The sequence below is a fragment of the Varroa destructor genome, unplaced genomic scaffold (assembly GCF_002443255.2).
Source record: "Varroa destructor unplaced genomic scaffold, Vdes_3.0 BEIS01000006.1, whole genome shotgun sequence".
Lineage (NCBI taxonomy): Eukaryota > Metazoa > Arthropoda > Arachnida > Mesostigmata > Varroidae > Varroa > Varroa destructor.
In genome coordinates, this window is record NW_019211459.1 from 5,055,568 (window position 1) to 5,077,848 (window position 22,281).

General features: G+C 42.9%; 2 protein-coding genes across 6 annotated transcripts; both read right to left on the minus strand.

Moving 5' to 3' along the window:
- Positions 1 to 64: 64 nt before the first annotated feature.
- Positions 65 to 14,153, minus strand: LOC111253404 (disks large-associated protein 3-like). 5 transcript variants are annotated; one of them, XM_022812737.2, is made up of 7 exons: positions 13,478 to 14,153; positions 12,356 to 12,573; positions 4,631 to 4,740; positions 3,472 to 3,659; positions 1,933 to 2,201; positions 1,504 to 1,586; positions 65 to 916 (listed from the first exon to the last, which is right to left on the minus strand). In XM_022812737.2, exons 2-7 carry the CDS (start codon positions 12,443 to 12,445, stop codon positions 913 to 915), a joined length of 744 nt encoding a protein of 247 aa, XP_022668472.1. In that variant the 5' UTR covers positions 12,446 to 12,573; positions 13,478 to 14,153; the 3' UTR covers positions 65 to 912. The 5 variants fall into 5 exon arrangements, with proteins under 5 accessions (XP_022668472.1, XP_086848943.1, XP_022668471.1 ...); XM_086992817.1 differs by having other exon boundaries at positions 1,500 to 1,586; positions 13,825 to 14,148; XM_022812736.2 differs by having other exon boundaries at positions 1,500 to 1,586; positions 13,478 to 14,148.
- Positions 14,154 to 16,563: 2,410 nt separating this feature from the next.
- Positions 16,564 to 21,982, minus strand: LOC111253400 (uncharacterized). Its single transcript, XM_086992500.1, has 5 exons — positions 21,704 to 21,982; positions 21,408 to 21,509; positions 21,056 to 21,197; positions 19,374 to 20,995; positions 16,564 to 18,952 (listed from the first exon to the last, which is right to left on the minus strand). The coding sequence occupies exons 1-5, from the start codon at positions 21,980 to 21,982 to the stop codon at positions 18,425 to 18,427; spliced, it is 2,673 nt and encodes an 890-aa protein (XP_086848626.1). The 3' UTR covers positions 16,564 to 18,424.
- Between the last annotated feature and the right edge of the window lie 299 nt (positions 21,983 to 22,281).

Consider the following 22,281-nt stretch of genomic DNA (forward strand, 5'->3'; position numbering starts at 1 on the left):
GACGCTGTTGTATCGAAGAAGAAAGATTGTTTCTGCCCCAAAGACCAGAGAAAAATAAAAACTGTTAAGCAAAAAACACAATTTATTGCAAGCTAGCCACAGGAGTGGGCAAAACCCTTTTGTTTTTCTGGAAATGCAAGAACGGGACTTTATTATGGGGTGCTCTGTGAACCATTTTACTTAAGGAGGACAAGCACGAAGAAGTACATGGTAAGGTATTTCCAATAATAGTCTTCAATTAGTAACCGACGAGTGTTGACATACGTCTAGTATAATCTCATATTGATCTCAGCAGTAATTCCTACATCGTTGTAACCTCTAAATATCTCATCGAAGTTACTACAGTGATATCATTATCCGTATATATATATATATATATATATATATATACAGATAGTATATAACTATTTACAACTAATATATTAGTTATAAATAATTATATATGTATAATAATGAGCATCCTTTTCACTAACAAGAACTGGTTACCGATGATTTTTCTGCTCGTCTTGCTGTTTTCCTTCAGGATACTTAATTGATCTAGCATTGCTTCCCGTTGACTTCGTTTCGCTGAGGTTGTCCAGCGTAGAGATCAAAATCGTAAGTTTATTATGAACTACGTTTTTGATCGCCGCGCTAACGTTCGACAGAGATTATCGCTATTATATTTTATGAAAAGTGATTTGGATCATAATATATGTAAATTTTCGGCAAAATGGCAGCTTTATCCCACGGGGTCTGCCGGCTAATATCACATCACAGTATATATTCTGAGAAATTTTTCAATTCAGAGAGCACGATATAAATTATTGCCATATATCCGAGGTATTGCTCATATGTACTATGTAGGCTTCGCTCTATGGGGATATATGATGAATTTACGTGCGGTCATCGTTACACCGTCGACTGCATCAGTCATCTAAAATAGACACATCAACCAAAGGACAATAACAGCTAGTTGTTAGCACTCATACCGTACGTACAAAAAAAAATATGCTGGTAAAATATGTAGTATATAGATAAGGTTCACATGCTTCCGAGCTGCGTTTGATTTTAACACTTCTCGATGGGAAAGTTTATTTTCAAATAAATCAGGCACGCCGTATTAAATCGAATACCTTCAATCAATTGAAATGATGCCTACTGGATTTGATCGACGTTTTTTTCTGAATAATTCTTGTTCCGTCGCTATCACCTCTCGCCATCTAGTGTATCATATGAAGCAGACTCTTACACATGTTTTATCTTCTAAAAAAATGTCCTTTTTTATTTGAATAGGGCCCGATTATATTAAAATGGAGAAACGAACACGTGTCCGAATGTTATATATATGAAAGACGTTTCGGTATGAAAAGGCTCCATATCTTCAAGTGTATCGTATCGCATCACGTACGACCCGCACTTTTAATTACTTTGTTATGAATTAGATCCAACTAACAATTTTATTAGTTAGAACAGCTGCCCCAATAAGTTTTATACAAGTTCTTTTTTAACACGCTGACCTACTCGGACCGTACAACATCCGTGTCGTCGTCGTCATTTTGCGAGGATATCTTATCACGGGCGGCCGCTTTTTCTTTCTTGTATTCCTGCAACAGGATGAGCAGAAAACCAGGACAAATATCAGTTATAGCACCGTTCGCAGTGAAATACAGAGATGTTTGATTTCTCTTCAACACAGCTATGTTGCTAAAGCATTGATTGAACTGTACACGTTGATGCACATAAAATGTTGCTATCTTTTTCGTACTGCCCATTAAGCTATGGCATTTTCTAAAAAATATATTTCAAAAATATAAAAATGGAATTTCGAAAAAAACGATCCTATTTTTGCTTGGATCATGATTAATAAGTCAGTTGTTTCACATTACCAGACGCTGGGTACAGATATTATTAACCACGCAACGATTTTCTCGCAGAAAGGAAACCGTTTACCAGAAATCGTTGGCGGGCCTCTTCCTTCTGACGAGCAGCCTTCTCGCGTCGGTCAATATCAGCCTGGCTAGGGGTATTATTGTTGTCGTTCTTTGAGGCCAAAGGCTTCTTCCGGAATCCCTGACACTTTGGCCCTACCGTGGATATCGTCTTCTTGACTTGCGGCTTCGTATCTTCATTCTCCTTCCAGCCGTTCTCCTTTAGCCTCTCGATTGAAGCAAAACCGTCGCGCACTTTTTGGATAGGCATTGAAATCATTTCCCAAAAGCCTGCAGAAGCGAGTAGATAATAACACAGTGTTTAAGTTACATTGGAAACAACTACAAGAATTGTAGCAAAAAAGTGCCAATACGAAGCGCAGGTTAGGTCGAGGAAAAAAGGGTAGTCAGGTATAAATGGCTTACGTGAAGTCCAGCTGGATAACAGTAAGGGACCTCACATTGTTCTCATGTTGAACATTAGCCTTAGAAATATATTCTTTTAGTTCGAACTGCAGGGACGCTCAGTTGCGTTGCTAGCTGAACTGAATATTACTGACTGCTTTCAGAAATTTACGTAAAACATAATTATTTATTATAGAGGCAAAACCAGTCGATATTATAAACGAATATATACGCATCAGGCAGATTCACAAATGAAATTTCTGGCCGAAATAATTGGCGCAGTTGCTCGTTGGGATATATCTGCACAATTCGGTTTACTAAGAATATGCATCTGAAAATTCGGTGGATGTGGGGTGACCGTTAACGCGCGAGTGATACCTCGTTGCTATGTCCCCGACAGCCGAAGAGAAACCTCACGAACATCTCATTGATATGATAGCGATTTGATCTTTCAGGTCGAAGAACTTACTCGAAATCCAAGCTCGGCAAACGTCTATATTAGGAATATTTCAAAGGTCAAGGTTATGAGCATACGACGAACGACTATTACTAGCCATTCGCTCAATATACGCTTAGCCTATACCGTAGTTAAAGCAAACAAGCCTCGAGGATTCGATAATGGAGAGATGGAGGTTGCGTAAACATGTATGACGGTCTCATTTTGATCTGCTGAGAAATCAGCGGTAGACATCAAGGCAAAGCTATCGCCACGTCCGTAACTCCGTAACGGTTGCAGTGATAGATAAATTAGCCGGTAACAGGACTTCATTAACCAGCGTAACGTACAATTATACAATTAATTGACTGACACTGGCTAAAGGTGATGAAGAGAGAAGTTACATAGATATCAATGTATGCTACGTACCGCAACGGTGACCTCTGCCTCTCCATAAATCCATAGTATGCTTCAATTAATTCCTTACTTACTTATTCTAATGTAGGAATCTAGTTCCCGTTTCCGGATTCTAACTTAGCCCGTGTACGTATGATGACAGTCACGCGTTACGACAACATCAAGTGGATACTGCTTTCTGTAACACAATCGAGCTCGATTCAAGTTCGACCTAACGCTTCGTGCCTAGACGCAATCGATATTTCGCCTGATAGTCATTGTGGATCAGAAAATTGATGCATTAAACTTCGTTTCACTACTTACCTTCGAGATCCTCTCGTCTGGTAGGAAACTCAGAGCTTCCGCTCTTCGTGCCATCGACGGACTCGGTCGGAATTCCGGAATTTTCGTTAATATTCTTCTGACACAGATCGCGGAACTGCTTACATTTGCCTGCCAGAATTAGATTTGCTGAGCCAATTGCCATGTCAATGCGGGACGAGATCTCCTCTCTGAAGCAACGCGAAACGAGCGATAAGCATAGCAAAACCAATTAAACATACTATGATCATAATGATAGTAATAGGGAAGAAAGGAGCAGGGCCAGTCGAAATCGGTCGACAAGTGCACGAGAGAGCCACGGAAATCTAGAAAAAAATAATCAATCGCCGGGGCGAAGCGTACTGGAAACCTCCAATTCGGGACATTCGTGACCAGCATCTAGCCTTCTTTATCCCGTAGCATAAAGTTGATTCGTACGCTTGCTGTTGTATATGCTAACTTATGTTGTTATCATCTCCTTTCAAGTTGTCCCTCATACCATAGCTACCTTTAAGTTTCAATCATGTAGCTAGTATCGTTGCCACATTGTAGTAAGCGGTAATCGACTGTTGCTATTGATGCGACTCGTCGCTACATTAACTGACATGCAGTAATATCTTGCCAACTCGACGTTCATTATCATTAACGATTGTCGGCTGAAAGAATTAATACATCCATTTAGAAGATGCCCATGGCCGACCCTAACCTAAAACGGTATTGGTCAAGGGCTAGATCACAAGGCTATTATGCAGGCCGTACGAGTTTTAACGGAAACAACAAGCGGGAATCGTACAAGACATTGCGCAAACCCACTAATCGTAGACATAACGTACCTCAAGCAATCGATACCGCATCTGGGTTATGTTAAATTGCAGGACCGCAATAATAGTTTTTCGTAAATGCTCCGCCGGCCTAATATATGTTTGATCACTATTATCTGTATCTGTTTCCAGCGTTTACAATGCATTGTGGTACTTGTGACACGAACCGTGTGGTACATGACTAACAGGGTAACAAAAAACGTAAACTCGCCTGAAGAAAAACGATACTGGGGAAACAGAACGGAAACTAAATGATCTGTGTTTATTGCGCTTGCATGCCTTAACTGTGGGTTTTATAACAGCATTGAACTGTTTTGATACTTTATTCAAATTCAACTGACCTGTTTTCGTCTGGAAGCTTCTCCTGTATGGCGGCCATTCTGACGGATTCGACCTTGATCTCTGCTTCTACAGTTTCCAGCTTCTCAAGAAATTCGTGTCCTGCAGACATCTATGGAAACAAATGTCGTATGCTAGTTTCGTCGCGTTATCTGATTACGCTGCCGCGTGTCCATTTGGAAGTGATAACTTATTAAAGTTATTATCTAATTTATGTTTACCGCATGCGGCTGTGGCAAAGCATTCGCTTATTTGTAGTCCCGTGTTCTTAAATACGCTATTGAATTATGGCACTGCATGATTATTAAGTTCATGTGGTCAACTTCATTTGGTCAACGATATAATATTCCGAATAATTCTAGACAATAATGTCGAAAATGTAGGAAGCATCGATTGATTGTCTGATCGACTGATTGTTTGTTTCAGAAACTTTCAACAAAGATGTTCTCTACTGGTTTGCAATTTACAGATCCCAGCGGGGATGCATGATTTCATTCCATACACACAATTTGATTCCATACGGATCAAACACAAACTACAGGTATCCGGAGCGCTTCTGATATTGTACTGATACACACGTTTATATATATATATATATATATATATATATATATATATATATATAGTCACTGATATATTGGGCATGCAGAAAAGAAACTAATGACAAATACGGCATGCTGCTTAGATCTTTGTTGCAGAGGCAGCCTAAGATACATCTGAATCTTTAATGTCGTAGATGGCTTTACGGGTTATAGTTTGCTATTTCAACTGAAACATCCTTTCTTCTTGTTGGTGTCATATCTATAAAAAATAAGCCTATCCTTCTAGTACACTGGTGCTTCTCTTACAGTTGTAGATATATTGCTACATGATATTTTTTCCTAAAACAGCGACATTTATACCAAAAATTTATATTTAAAAAATGTAATCTGAATACTTTCGACAGTGAGGACGCGACTTATAGTCTGAAACTATCACCGTTCTATTAAAGGTAATTAGCTTTTCACAGAAGTATCATTATTCCTGCGTCAACTGCATCTTGGCAAGCATATTAAAAAAACTTGTCCAGCAATAGCATTTCCGCAGCGCACTTGAAGACGGCACTAATTATAAACCCAGCATGATCGCGAGGTCAGACGTAATCAGCGCGGCGGAAAGACAAGTTTCATTTATTAGTTAGGTCCTATTTTGGCGTCCTTGTTTACAAGATTGCTTGCCCTAGTTGTGCTTATACATGTAAGCGAAGTTAAATTTTGGTGAATAGTAGGCTTACACTGATTGCTCACATAACCATTTTCTTTTTTCTCGTCACTATTTATGTCTACCGCGAGTAAAACATCCACTTAATTTAAGGAATAGGAATATTTTTCTAGTCTGAACGACAAAAAGGCCATCATTCCGCCAGCCTTCTAAACGGATATGCTATTTACAGCATAGAGTTCAAATGTTGACGTACGGCTTCAGCGTTGCCGTTAGTTGCACGTACGCTGATACGTTCTTTTTATCTGTACGGCACACGTTTGTACAATTTGCAATGTAACTTTAGTATTGGTAGGTCACTCTGCAAAGCCTATCTCTATCGCTTTTTTCTAAAGAGTTGAATAAGTTATTCGTTCATACATATTGTGTAATATATATAGAATAATACCGCCTTCATTAGTTTCAAAAAAAGGACAAAAAAACGATAATAATAATAATAATAATAGTAAAAGCCTACAGAACAAGCCTATATGAATGAACTTATGGCTACCTATAGTGTTTCGGCCTATTTGATTTTCTACTTTTAACTTATCGTTGCCATTCTTTTTGAAATTTTTCAAAACCATCACCACGACTCGACGCCTACCACCGCGTCACTGCCGGGGTAACCGAAATTTAATCAGAACGCAAAAGATTGAATATAATGGTCATCATACTATAAATAACATGGCGCAAAACTTTAGTAGTATTCTATCGCTTTTAATCAGAGCATTATCACGATATATGCATTTTTAACTGCTAGCTGGGTTAGAACAAACGTACCTACACACGTTGATTTTCGTTACTCCGATAGGATTCGCTCGTTAACATCTAGTTACGCATGAATTGGTCGGCGCGTTTTCCAACTCGGTTTCGGTCAATGAAAAAAAATCCTTTAGCGCCAGCACAAGGCCCCGATTCGCTGCTTGATTACAAGATGACAAAGCCTTACCCACATCCCCTATAGCCGAAAAAAGAAGAGCTTTCGATATATATATATTTTCTTCTTGTTATTGGTCTCCGTTAGGCGATTCATCGTTACCGTCATACCAAGTGATGGAGGATCGTCCTTTTTTTGTAAATCAGAAGACATTATTGCAATATCAAGTCAAATTAAAAACATGGAATGATGACTTGAGAGGCAGGAGAACATTATACACTGGTGTGGACGTGAATCGTAGCTCAATATGGTATAGCGGCACCAAAATTATGCCTCTCAACATGGCGCAGCGACACACAACAAAAGCATTAAATTAAGAACGTCTGCATCAAAAATAACTTTATCACATTGATTTAAAACGTCGATACAATCATATCACTTCACAGAGGTAACTGTGAAAAATACTTTTTATCCTACAGCTGTAGCAAAGGTAGCTCAAAAAAGAGTTACTTCCTTAGAAAAAAAAAAACAATCTCTGTTCGTATAAAACTATTTCTGCCATAACAGGCCATTATACTAACTTGATATCTAAACTATTACGACTCATTAATGACGTAGCAGGCTTATTGGGCGCGCATAAAGTTCATATTGAAATAGTGTAGAAAGAAGTTCACGGAAAAAAATACGAACTATGACTAAAAACCAAAAGAAGGCCTCGCCAGAAGGCCAGTTTTCCAAACTGACCTCGTCTTTCCGCGTCCTATCCGTAGCATTATTTATAGCTATTTATATGTTCACCCTTGGCTCTGTCTCTTTGAGACGGCTCTTATCTGCGGACTGTTCGCATTTTGCCTATTTTTTGCTTCTTAAATTACCTCTATCCCTGACCTCGTTCGTTGAGTTGGACATTAAAACCGAAAATTGGCAAAATGAGAAAAGATGCCCAACCAACGACAACAAGTTTTTTTGGTTTAAACAATTTACTTTTGTTTAGATGTAGAAAATGTGTTCGATGTTTTTTCTGTTTTCTTATTTTGTCTCGTCGTTTTCCACCTCGATCCGTTATTTTCATCAGCACTGTGAATCCGCTCAATACGCAGTTCTTACTCATCTCCAGCCGTTCAGTCCACTTTAAAAGACGTCTCAAGTTGAGTAGAACCAAAAGGCGAATCGAGGGATTTTTTCGCAAGCTACTTACTCTATCTATTTATTTATCTAGCAATGTTCGTTGCGCATCCATCAATTCTGGGTCATACGCCCATAGACACGACGGCGGTGCCCGGGTTCACAGGGGGATAATAGCGGGATCTTCTGTTAGAAGGCTGGCCGGACAAAGAAGAAAGCACTTTTGTCAGTCGGGAAATTTTGCACCAAGTGGCGATGGCAAGCAGTTTTGGCTATTGCCATCTTTTGGGTCCACTTTGTACCGACCGGTATAGCTGTTTGGGCTGTGAACGCCATTACTATTGGGCTACAGCTGTTTCGGCGGCGGCGGCGCTGGCGGCGCTGACAACCGGAACTTGATATCATATTTGCCACCAAAGAAAATGGCTGGCTGGCTGGCGTCAGGATTGACACGAGCAGCAACTGTACTGCAGTCAGTCGGACTGAGACTAACAACTAACGGTTCTCGTTGTTATTGACAACCCGTTTTCAACGGGACTCCCCTGCCGCTGCCTAAATCTCACAGCAGACTGCATACATGAACAAGTGCTGCGTTCGTATCGCAAGACGAATTATCATCGTATGCTGCTGTTGGAGAAAATAGAAAAACGAACCAAGTCTAGGCAGTTTCTGTCGCTACAACTGCTGCTCTTGCAGAGCAAAAAAGTGACGCGTCGGTAAACAAATGAGTCGACTTCAGCCGTGGCCTGGTAAGGTTCGAACTGTCCCATAGAAAAAGAACCTTTGCGTTCAGCTTCGGCAGTGAACAATAATGGGATAATATAGCAGATTGCTTCGGGAATAAGCAGTGCTCGCAATCGGGAGAGTTCTGCTTATGCTGTTATAGCTAGAGCTGTCGACACACTGCTGATGGCTGGCCAGCTCACACGGTGGCACGGTGGGCGACAATTGGCTTACAAAGCGTGACCATTCATAATTGAAAGTTCGATGACGCGCCGAGACACGACTTTGTCAATGATCGTCAGAAGAGCTCCTTTGCCGTTGGTGATGAAAAAGGTGACGTTGCACTCAGGCCCAACAAACTGATCGACGCTAGCAAAAGAGAAACAGGTTTTTTTCCTGTCGATGCCGCCATCGTTGGCACCTAGGAAGACGATTGCTGGCCGAATAGTTTCTGACAAGATCTATACAAATTGACGTTTTAGAGTTGATACTGTGCTACTATTGGAAAGCAGCTAAGCGTAAACCATAAGGGATCACACAAGGGATCATTGGCATTGTAATAATTCTTGGGACAAATTGACAATAGTTTAACACCATTTGGGACAAAAACACGCATCGCAGGTGTACAAATATTATATATATATATATATATATATATATAAATACAAATACACAAAATCGTCGTAGTTGACATGGTAATAGTGATTGTGTGGAACACATCTATGATCGTGTTCAAAAAAAGCTCAAGGGGACTGACTTAAATGGCCACTGGCAGTGTCATCACTATTACCGAGATATCGGCGGAAAGGTAAACAAGGAAAAACAGGTTATTCGTCGATAACCACACGGGTTTAAGCAGATTTAAGGTAGAGAACTTCCTTAGATAATTTATTGATGAGTATCTATCTATAGTCCTACTGCTAGATATCGGAAACAATCTGAGAGCTTGGCCGACTTGAAGACTTTTCCTACAGATGAATTCGCAGATAGTTCCGCCTTTACGGAACGGTGTTCGTCTAGGGTAGCGTCATTCTTATCTCTGAAGCAATTTCCGAATACGAACGAGATGCGAGATTAAGACCGAACGCAACATTCCAATGGTCATAAGGGATCCATAGAGAAAATACTAGTCTATAGGGTAGTTAAGCAAATATATTGATAGAACAGTCTTGGCATAGGTGAAAAGTATGTAAATTCATTCTAACGCGAAAATGACAATGTACGTTTGTAAGGAAAATGACACACTACCAAACAAAGGCGATCAATTTTGATAGGTCCTTGAAGATAAAGCTATATAGTAACGTCAAAATAGCACAAAATAGACAAAATACAGATACATTAAATATGATATCAATTGAAACAATATCTGCAACAAGCTATTCCGTCAATAGGCTATTTGTATTGTTGAAGATTTTTGAGCGATTTCAACTGCAAAGCGTCGTTGTGACCGAGAAAAAAACCATCGGGCCTGACTTTATCTATTTCGAATCGCTTCTGCAGGAACAAAAGCTGCCTGGAAACATGTTTAGGTCATTGAGGTAATGCCTTATGGCCGTCTATCTTTGGACGCCAATAATTTTTATATTCCTCTGTACAAACACTATTTGCTAACTGGCAAAAAAGAACTACAAGTTCTTCGTTGTTTGGTTTAAACACGTGACTCTAATTCGGCTGACTAAATCGAAATTTTTTTGCCCAAGTGTACAACAGAAGAACTTTCTACTATGACATCATTGTTAGCTGTATATGATTCGCCCTAAGCAATAAGCAAGACACACACCTAGCAATCGTTTTCTTTCTAACCAATATCAATGAAAAATACACAGTATGTTTATGTTATGACTTTTTTTTTTTTTTTTTAGGAGTATAGAAATATCCAATTCTAGCACTTCGAGGTAAATTACTATAACAACACTGACGCAGCAGACGGAAAATCTATCGGATCTGATTCATAGCGTGCAAAAACAATCTGAGAACTCCCAGCTACTAGGTGATACAAGCAGCAATGATGGCAATCGATCATGTGTAGAGGTGGTCTGAATCTTCACTACCAGGCCACTCGACTGAGTTGCAGTTAATGTATGTAGAAATATCATCTTCGGATGCCGAACGTATGTGTATTTTGTTGCATTGTCAACAACTATACGTTTTTTTTGAGTACATCAATAGGTAGTATTCCGCATGCGAGCTGACATCCACTGATTGTGGCCCGGCACAATCTTCTATGTATGTAGGTTAACAGAACGAGACCTGGAAGTCTGTAGGCGGATGACTGTGATAAAATGGTGCCATAGCCAAGCAATTAATCAACAACATTGGCGGCCTATAATGGTATCTTCATTTCAATTCAAATAATGTCCTAAGTACCGCTTCTTCGTCAATCGTGACGAACGTCATCACAAAGATCTTCACATAAAACACAAACTACAATACACACACGTACGTATATATATAGAGAGCACGTATAAATAACGGTATGCTGTGAGTGATTAGATTTCGGTTAGAATGAAAAAAAAAATGACTGTAGAAGTAATGTTATCGAGTAAGATCACGAAACAACGTATAATGTCACGATAATATCATATAGGAATAACATTAATCAGTTGTTTTTGGTTGCGGCATCTGAATCGTACTATAATCGTTAATCTTCACGTCAGGCTTAAAGCGTGTTATCGTTGTTGCCCACGAAACTTGCGACGGTATTATCGGTCCCTTTAGAAATCTGATTCTGCGCTGTGATCGGACATATTTTCAAATAAGACAACGTTCGGTGTATTCTTTATGTATGCCTTAGCATCCTAGCCATGTGCATGCTCTGATATTGAAATAATCGTTAAAGTTGATCGGTCTTCATGGCTGCAGCGCGAACGTGAACATAAACTTTTTGATTTTCTATATGTATACACATACGTGTATATACGCTCGCACGGTAGACGTATCATGCTTATTGTTAGCCGCTATAGCCATCAGTGACTCGTCATTCTCCAAAGAACTGCTAAGACAGTTTTAAAGGAATAAGCGTCTCGATACCTCACAGTATATAGTACAATTAATGATTAAGGCGTTGCAAATGAATTTACCTTTGCTTCGAAACGTGTTATCTCGTTAACTATCACTTTAGTGCTACTGCGAGTGCGGACTACATGCGTGTATTACGGGGACGCGAAGGTGCGAGGTAATGTAGGGCAGGTAATGCCACCCCGAACAATGCGCGACGGCCAATATTTGAGCTTAATCGATCACTTGTTCTCTGGTCTTGCTACTGCGACCCTTCCAGACCTGCTGCGGGCGCCTTCTACCTTCGCTCCAGCCGACCGACGCTTGACTGAGATAGATCATAACAGCCGCAGCAGAGATCCGAAAAAGAGGGTTCTTGTCAGGGCCTTTCGTCGTGCCGACTAACTACACCAAACCCCAACGGCAATAAAAAGATTATCGATGAATGGCGACGCGACGATCTCTTCTACTGGCTCCGCGTTCGAAACCAAAGCTCAGATGGAGTTGTGCAATAGTGCGTGATAGCAGCGTGGAAAAATTTTAGTGTACCATTGATCTAGTGTAGCCATTTCGCAGCAGACTCTAGCAAAAAGCCAGTTTAGCTCATACGACTACTCGATAGCGCCAACTGCTCCTACTGCGTTTCTTACTTCTTAAGTGTTTCTATGTTGTGCGTTCTCCCATTGTTTTGTTGCTGATCACTGCTCTCGCTTTTGTTTCCCTTCGTTTTCCCCCGTTCGATCTTTACGATTAGAGTAAGTACCTTTCTCGAAAGTTGTTCCCCGGCACTACTCGCGCTTCCAGTCGTCTCCGAGATGGCAACGCTCTCACGACTTAAGCACCACAGTAGCATCGTTTTAGTCGAGAATGATGTCAACGATGCCTTGGGGTCCCAAATGTGTCTTCTAGGCCATTCGTTGCTGGCCCGACGTTTCGGGCCGGCCAGGATGTGAGCGTCCCGAAGGAGCGAGATAGATAAAGCTGCATAAGAACGACACATGTAATATCACAACTCGTTGATTAGGCGAGCTGAATTTGCTCAGTTGCGTTTTTTTTCCCTTTCGCTGACCTACCACAATCACGACCCAGCGCCGGCGTGAAGCGTAGTCAAAAAAGAAGCGCAGATAAATCAAACAAATTGACTAACTGTACACGTTTCAGCTGTTATAACAACGGCACGTAAACAATTCAAAAACGTTACTAAAAATACGAAAGGCTAAGTGGTAAACGATGTAGCAGGAGTTCGTACCGCGGTGAAAACGTCGGTGGACAAGACAACCATTGTCGACGAAATGACAAAAATGTCTTTTTTTTTTATTGGTCTCAATGACCCCTTCTGCATTCGTACAACAGCAGCATCGCTAAACTATGACAACATGAAATCAACCAAGTGAAAATGTCTCGGGGCAGGTAACTTGCTACCTCTAGCCACCACCTCGCAGAAGTTCTCTGCTATTCCTGTATTTAATATATATTTTATAGCCGCTCTTTGAGGCTTGTCGATTATGCTTGTCCTAATCGAGTTATTATGAATCTGAACTTACTTGACACCTTTTGCATTGGCTATCTACGCCAGACATGCGGTGCTTATATTTAGTAGTGTACATAAAGTCGCTCTAATTACTAGTATCTACCATTAGTGTTGATTAACGACGCTTTACTTTCAAGCACCACATGTTTGTTACGGACACTCTTCTTACACACTGTGAAAACCCTGTGTGTTCTACCAGCTCTTTGCGGAAAGCACTACGTGTCCTCTTAATAATAGTAATAACATTGTAATAATAACAGTGCTAGTAATAAGATTGATTATTCTAGTCCATACAAATCTGCATATTTAAGTAAAACTTATATTAGTTATATAGGATTTAGTTTAACACTCAACTGTATGTCGCTATAGCGCGGCAACGGTACAACGAGAGAGAACTGTCAAATTAACTATAAATCTCGTCTTCGAACACGTATGAACTGAATACGGTTCGTTTCCACGCTCTAGTCTGAATGAAGATGCTGACTAACGACAAAAACACCGCACTCGGAGACACTTGCAGAAATAAATTCGTAATGTTGATTTCATTTGATAACGATTCAAAGTTCACAGAGTTCCCGCGCGCAAAATTTGCTCTGTCAACTGGCACAGGACACTACACCAACTTTAAGATAAACATGGGCAACTGTCTTATGACGGAACCTTCTGCCAACTATTGATACGCACTCGAAAAAGTAACTTACAGCCAATCAACAACTACTAGCCACTACCAGCACATTTCTGCTCTGCGGACAGCTGGCTATCACCGTTTTTAGAAGCCGCAAACGCCTGTTGTGGCAGCACTAGTCATCCAACGATATTGAGCTGCTTGCTGTATAGAGCCGATTTAAATAGTTGGCGCCTGACACACGACCCCGTCAATTCTACAACAGCGGCACAGATCGAAGACTAACCAACTGCCTGCTCGCCCCTGTTTGCTGGCCCTAGCGGTAAGTTCACCGTGATGATCTTAGCCAATAGCTACCCCGGTCGAGCCCCGTCCCTACTCTGCCGCCAACGGTGAGTCTTTTGCGAACGTCTCACAGAGGGCGCCACAGCTAGATGACGTAGACGGACCGCGCGCCATGATTTGAACCAAGAGGTAGAATGGCAAGGGATGGTTCTTGAACGAGCAACGCCCCCTGCTACCAGTCAACAGCCGGGTTTAAACTTCTGCGCACAAGATTGTGCTACAGGGTTGTATATAAACGTTGCGTTTTTGCGCTCCGGGTCCAAAGTCTTGATTTATCGGTGAGAATAGCTTTGGGCGATTGTAAGGGAACGCCGTATTCGCAGAAATGAAGGAAGGAGACGACACTGATGCGCTGGCTGTTCAAGAACCTGCGTCAGGTGTAATGCCGTTTTGAACATAGGCGGGCATAGAGACATTAGAAGAAGACGGAAGTATCCAGGTACGTGACGAATTTCAGAAAAAGGGGAAGGGAGTGACCAGGTCCTACCATAGTCAAAGTGGGATATTGTTGAATAAAGCGAAGTTCGAGGAACTCTGCTGTGTCACGCGAGCGTACCCACCTAACGCATTACTATAGCTTACCTATATTCCCATATAGGCTTACACAAGCAGAGCCGTGGAAGCTGTCGTCACATTCGTAATTTCCCTGAAGTATAGAAACCGATATGCAAATGTTGAACTTTATTTGTATTTATTTGTAATGAATAATGCCGAACCTTTGAAATACAGCTTCCACAACAGCAAGTATCTTGAATGATTTCTTTGGATCTTATACTAACATTGCCAGTACGATTGACGGCAATCGTGTAAGTGTACTTTACATATCCGTGTGACTTTCATATCGTGAACTAATAACATGAATATATTTCGATTTATTTGATTAGCCAAAAAATTTTAACGTATATTTCGTCAAGCAGCCATCAAAATGACAAAACGCAAACAAAAAAATCAACAAAACAAAAAAGACAAAGGGGTATATGATAGTCCTTGCTGAATGCGATACCATAGGATTGCACAGTTAAAAAAACGTGATAAACGTTGGATCAACGGTGACAAGCATATATCAGGGAAGGTACGCGTACTATGTTGTAAGACGGCTAAAAGGTCTATTAAATACGTGCTGGCACAGGGTCCGTAGCACATAGACTCAACGGTAAACCACAGAGCATGTCATATTGGCAACCGTCTCTCTATTTGGTAAAGTTTTTATAAACGTTAAAACTGTTCCAACCACAGTGGCCACGTTGAATATATTGTAGTGTACCAATGAAATAAATTCGAGAAACTTTCCCCAAATTTTATGGAAACACTTACATGAAGCCCAAAATTATGCCGCTGAAACGTCCCGTGACGATCGACTTCCTTGCGTATGAAAATAAACTGTATGCTTGAATATGTGATAAGTATAGTGACTATATCCCATTTAAATCAGCTATGTGTTTTAATCGTAGAACTTCGTGAAATCCGGTAACTTTATGCGAACTTATTTAACAAATCGTCAAATTTAGGTTTCCGTAAATGTTTTGTGGATTTTTTTTCAAATAAACATTGTCAGGTATAGTAATTGAGCATGAGCTTGTGACACAACGACTCTGATACACTTTTCTGTTACGTACCTGCAGTAGTACCGGCTTCTGCCACTAGCAATATTGTATTTGATGAATATTCGTAAAGCTAAACGAGTGTTTCGTAGACGTCCTTCCCTTAAAAATGAGCTGATACAAAAGAACTTAAGCCCAAAAACGTTGGTTTGCAAATATTAGATTTTGGTACTCTTAGACATAAACCGGGTGTCGTAATGCCCAGTTTGAGGAGCTGAAATGGTCCGTTCGGGGAGGGTACGTGTTGATATTTCGCTCAATCGTTGGGAACCTTTTCTTCAAGAGACGGGAACGGTAATATAATAGAAAGGTGCTTGAAGCATATAAAATTAAAGCTCTACAGAATGGTCAGAATGTGCGATATGGAGCCGTTCGACGGTAACAAACAGGTATTGGGGACATGGCCGTAAATGATGATCTTCCGCTTGAAAGGTCACTGAAATTTCATCCATTATCTGTCTCAGTTGAGCACCAATAAACTACACAAAATTAAAATGTCAGTGATGAGTTTGGTAGTTTAGCATTACAGCGTATTCTAGATACGCTTAACGAAAAAAGCTAGGTGAGATCGATTCTCGAAACCTATTTATTTGTCACAGCCTGTAAAATGCTTATAAACTATATAACAAAAAGCCGGCAATGTTTTCAGAGTACTTGATTTGATACTGTTCCCTTCCGGATCCCTTAGTTCGACACAAATAGCCTATATCGAATTGTACTATATCAGTTAAGATATTAAACGTTAAGGCTGTCCAAAGTATAAAGTATGGCTACCGTAGACGAACTCTACTTCGATCAAATTCGCGCCGTGATCTCGGTTTATATCGAAAATAACCAGACAACTTATCCATAAGAGAAAGCACGCATAATTTGTATATCATAACTATCTATATCCTTTATTTAGGTGTAAATGTACCACTCTATGGCACAGTTTACTTGATGGCATTGTAAGCGGACCTAAAATTCGACTCATCTTAATGGAAATGCATAATAGTTCATCATCGTTAATAACGCCTTTGCAACCTTTCCACAAGCTATAGGAAGCAATGTGTTCATCTGCCAGTAATCTCCCATCTTTTCTGTACGTAATAGGACTCAACGGCGTGAAGGAAACGTGATGTAAAAAATGGGCATGCTCGAGAAGAGCTCGCTCCATAGTTTGTCGGCAAATTGTCAAAATTACCATAAAGCGTCTTTTTAGTTGCAAAAATTTGATCCTTCTTTGCGAAAATATCAGCCGCCCTTATGTGAGAACCTCATATATACAATGATTGGCTCAGTGCCGACAATCATGCGAAGAGACACAGTATCGATTAGAGTTCATTGAAAAATTGCTTAGCAAGACGCAAGTATCGCGAACGATGCCTATACTCCATCTGAATTGTACAAATCATGTTAAATAGTACATTTAACATTATTTGTACATCATATTTTTTTATTTTTCAGTTATAAAAAAATACGGGTTTTCTGTGTTCGAAATTTGACCGTGGTACAAGGTGTCAAAAGGGTCTGATTCGTTAATAAAAAAAAAAATTCTAAAAAGCTCCCATGCTGATGGCACGCTCAGTGCTGTCACGTTTAGAAATGACGATAGTAATAGTAAGTGTGTAGTAGACTTACAATGAAGGAAAATTACTTTCGATCAATGTGGCGTGTGTGAATAGCCTGAAAAAATGTCTTCTTCGCCCAGTATGCGGGTAAAGCTGGGCGAAACGGTGACTTACTAGATGTATCGTGTACGTATAAAATATCCGTATAGAAACTCCCATTTCTGAGCGGCTAGCTTTACGTCTACGTATACGAAACGTTAGCCATCTATATAGGTTATTGCTCCAGTGTCTTTTTTTCGCTTGATATACTATCGTATTTCTGCTCTTTGATTTTTTTCGATATTTAATTAGAGACATCTTTTGCGTTTTAGGATATTGGTCAAGTTGGTCACGTTATGTCGTTAAAATCCTTCCGTTTAAGCCTTTCGGTCAGCATAAAACTACCGTTCTTTTGGAGGAAAAGCTTTGCAGCATTTAAGGTTAATTTTGTCAAAGCGGATTTGTTTTTTGGTTGTGCACGTGCGTTTGTGTGTATCTGTGTGTGTTTGTGAAGCTGTGGCCCACATGGAGCAGCATTTCCATAATTCTACCACTGGCAGTAACTCTGTACGGCGCGATATGACATCAATGTAGAAATCTGACATTTCGAGATCTTATCTATTATTGATATACTCGACCGGCTATTAAAGGAAAAACACATCAGCGCTACTATGGTCGGTACCATCATGGCCGTCGTCGTCGTCATCTGAATCAGCTAAATATAGACTAATATAAGAAGTGATCGTTTCCTATCGATAAAACGTGTCATGCAACGTTGTGGCTCGACTAGTCTAGCTCGTATGTTCAGCTTATTATATAAGTGTCATTTAACATATAAAGACGGTACGCTATTCAGCCGCAGACTCTGAAATACTGTTGTCATAATCATTATTATCAGTATACTTTGTAGCATTCTTACATTCCGTCACTAAGAACCTTAATGACATAGTTTTTGTTGGTCGCGTGGGGAACCAATAATCGTTAGTACAAACTTGGGAGATATATGAACTCGATGATTACGTTCACCCTCATCTACGATTTATTATAATATAGATCAGATTACTACGATTAGTTACTATGACTCAGTGCCCGGCTGGGCAGCTTAGGCCCGATCTGCAACGAACCCGTGCACGAGCAGAAGTTACAAATCAGTAGGAACCACCTGTTGCTCAAGCTGAGGGGACGGCAGTTGTTTGACGTCTTCATTGCTTCGATGGTCGGGAACCGGCGACTCAACGGGTGAATCGGATGCAGGAGTCGAATCCGCCGGCGTTGGAGGCAGATGGTCGGGATTGACTCCATCGAGGCACGTCTTAGCTAGTTTAGTTGTTGGCTTGACCGGTTGTTCAGCTGTAGGTACAGTGGGCACCGCCCGGGAGTGTATACTATACTCAGTTGATCCTCCATCTTTCTTTTGCGTGTTGTCTTGCGTGTCACCACCGCTCTCGTTTTCTACGTGGCTATTTTCGGTAGCGTCGACAAGCTCCGGCGGAGGTTCCTTACAAACGCTTTTTTCCTCAGTGATCTCTTCAACTGAGGTGACTTCAACCTCGATACAAGGTTCTGGGGCGTCACATGGTGGTGGCGGAGGAAATGAATTCACGTCACACGTTGGGATGGGGACGGATTCACACGGCCGGATCTCGTCAACACAAAGGTCGGTCGACGCCTGCAGGACGTTAGGTTTTAGGTTAGGACAAGCTGAAGCTCACGCTTGAGGTTGGTTAACAGAATGGATAGACAGGACTGTGTCATTGAGGCAGGGTTGTAGGTAACCATACAGAACACGTAATCTGTCAGCTCTGTACGTTACATCGCATCGCACAGCACAGCACAGCCGGCAGGAAATTCAACGAAGGCAAAGTTTTTAGGGGGAAAGGACTGAGGCACAATAAACTAATTAGAAGCTACTCACTCCCCACTGAAAATACGATGTAAAAACGATGTAAATATGCCTTGATTTTATTGTTTCAGAATTATTATCAGGTGAAATTAAATTGACAATAGATACAAGTTGACTGGCTATAACATCCATAATATATTTTTATGATTTTATCATTGTTCTCATTATGATTATTCTACGTGCTTACCGGAGCAGGGACCGTGGGTGCTTCGACTGGTGTGATCGGGGTCTCCGCAGGCGGTGCAAGAATAGCGGAAGCCTCGTTTGAAGCAACCGGACTAGCGGCCGGAGCTTCATTAGAGGCGTTGTTAACCTGCACAGGCGCCGCAGGTCCTTCTGCGGGCGTCTCGACCGGCGCTGCTAGGGCTGCTTCTACCAATGGAGGGGCCACTGGTATGATAGGTAGTGCCTCTACAGGAGTAGCAGAGCCTTCTTCCTGGGCAGCGATAGTCCCTGGAAGAGTCTGAGAGGGTATAGCCGGCAGGGCGGAAGCCTCTGTAGAGGTAGCACGGGTTTCGGCTAGAGTGGATGCAGCTGAGGGAGCTACAAGAGCGGCTGGAATCTCCGTTGGGGTAGCGAGCGTTTCCATAGGTGCAGCCGGGGTCTCTACTAAAGCAGCGCTAGGTGGCACTTCGGTTGGAGCAGGCGTAGGTGGCACTTCGGTTGGAGCAGGCGCAGTTGGAGCTTCGGCTGGAGCAGGCGCAGTTGGAGCTTCGGCTGGAGCGGGCGCAGTTGGAGCTTCGGCTGGAGCGGGCGCAGTTGGAGCTTCGGCTGGAGCGGGCGCAGTTGGAGCTTCGGCTGGAGCGGGCGCAGTTGGAGCTTCGGCTGGAGCGGGCGCAGTTGGAGCTTCGGCTGGAGCGGGCGCAGTTGGAGCTTCGGCTGGAGCGGGCGCAGTTGGAGCTTCGGCTGGAGCGGGCGCAGTTGGAGCTTCGGCTGGAGCGGGCGCAGTTGGAGCTTCGGCTGGAGCGGGCGCAGTTGGAGCTTCGGCTGGAGCGGGCGCAGTTGGAGCTTCGGCTGGAGCGGGCGCAGTTGGAGCTTCGGCTGGAGCGGGCGCAGTTGGAGCTTCGGCTGGAGCGGGCGCAGTTGGAGCTTCGGCTGGAGCGGGCGCAGTTGGGGCTTCGGCTGGAGCGGGCGCAGTTGGGGCTTCGGCTGGAGCTGGCGCAGTTGGGGCTTCGGCTGGAGCTGGCGCAGTTGGGGCTTCGGCTGGAGCTGGCGCAGTTGGGGCTTCGGCTGGAGCTGGCACAGCTGGGGCTTCGGCTGGAGCTGGCACAGCTGGGACTTCGGCTGGAGCAGCACAGCTGGGACTTCGGCTGGAGCAGCCACAGCTGGGACTTCGGCTGGAGCAGCCACAGCTGGGACTTCGGCTGGAGCAGCCACAGCTGGGACTTCGGCTGGAGCAGCCACAGCTGGGACTTCGGCTGGAGCAGCCACAGCTGGGACTTCGGCTGGAGCAGCCACAGCTGGGACTTCGGCTGGAGCAGCCACAGCTGGGACTTCGGCTGGAGCAGCCACAGCTGGGACTTCGGCTGGAGCAGCCACAGCTGGGACTTCGGCTGGAGCAGCCACAGCTGGGACTTCGGCTGGAGCAGCCACAGCTGGGACTTCGGCTGGAGCAGCCACAGCTGGGACTTCGGCTGGAGCAGCCACAGCTGGGACTTCGGCTGGAGCAGCCACAGCTGGGACTTCGGCTGGAGCAGCCACAGCTGGGACTTCGGCTGGAGCAGCCACAGCTGGGGCTACTGCTGGTGCAGGCGCAACCGTAGCAGGTGTAGCTGGAGGAGCCTCGACATCCGCAGTAGGTGCCTCGACCTGTAACAAACAAAGTTGAATTAAGCATGAAGGTCATAGCTATCGTGCTCAGTCATTCACTATGGAAGGGTATGTTGAGATCTCGCCTTACCGGTCTCGGTTCAGCGGTGGGAGGCTCTGACATTGGCAGGGGAGGCAGAGGGTCCGTTTTAGCAGCCGGTTCCTTCGATGTTTCAGCTGCAAGTGTAGCACCTAATTCAGCCTACACCAAAAACATTATAAGTTAGTTAGATTTTAATATGACCGTGAGATGCATCGGTGGAAATGTTTATTTTCACCTCATTACAACGTTATCAATTCCTCCGTCAAATTACTTCACCACGCAACAATTTCGTATTTACGTGGAGGGGGGGGGAGGGGTAGGTAAGGTCTATCGAGAAATCTGTTCATTCATTACGCATACTGTTGTTACCTCAGGCTTGGCTGCGTGAGGCACCGATGTTAATACGGGCCGTGGCACCGAATTCGTCCTAGCAACTGTTTCCTTTGCTACTCCAGTTGCGGCTGGTTCTGTCTAAAAGACGGCACCGAACGAAACACTTAGCTCGTCGTACGTTTATTAACAAAGTAATCGGAAAAACTTCGTACACGCTTCTTACTTTTCGTGAAGTCAAAAGACACATGACACAATTCATAATGCATAGCATTCAACACAGCAACAGCAACGATTATTTTAATCATTCTCACATTAAACTTCTATCCTCTCACCAGAGGGCCTACGCAGTGGGCCACCGTCGAGGAACCCATTAACGCAGCTGAAGCTACTGCTGATGGTTTCGGCGCAGTCGGCGTTAAAAGTGTCGCCGGGGCAGCTGGCGAAGCATCAGCAACAGCAGCAGCTGAGGCCGGAATATCCGTAATGGATGGAGCAACCCGGATCGGCCGAGACGCCTCCGGCGCAGGAGAAGGAGGCTCCCCGGGAAGGAGAGCTGGGTGCGCATTGGGATGACCAACGTAATGTGCAACCATTGAAATCTGGTCCGCCATATCTATTTGGCTAGTGGCTTGCTCGTATCAGGAGTGCGACGAACCAATCTGAGCGAAAGGCGCGATTACAACTCTTAGTTAGGTCGAATCATTGCGCTTCACTGGGCCGAGTTAAAGAAATCTCAGTCACTAAATCTGCTAACGACCGCCACCGTTCGGAGCAACCAGCTAAAAGTATCTGAAAGACTGTACTACCCGGCGGTCCTCTTAACCAGACTCAAAACGAATCACCAGTAAGGGTGGGAGCCAGCCGAAAGTGAGTGAAACAAGCTTCGTTTGACGAGAACAACGGCGATCGT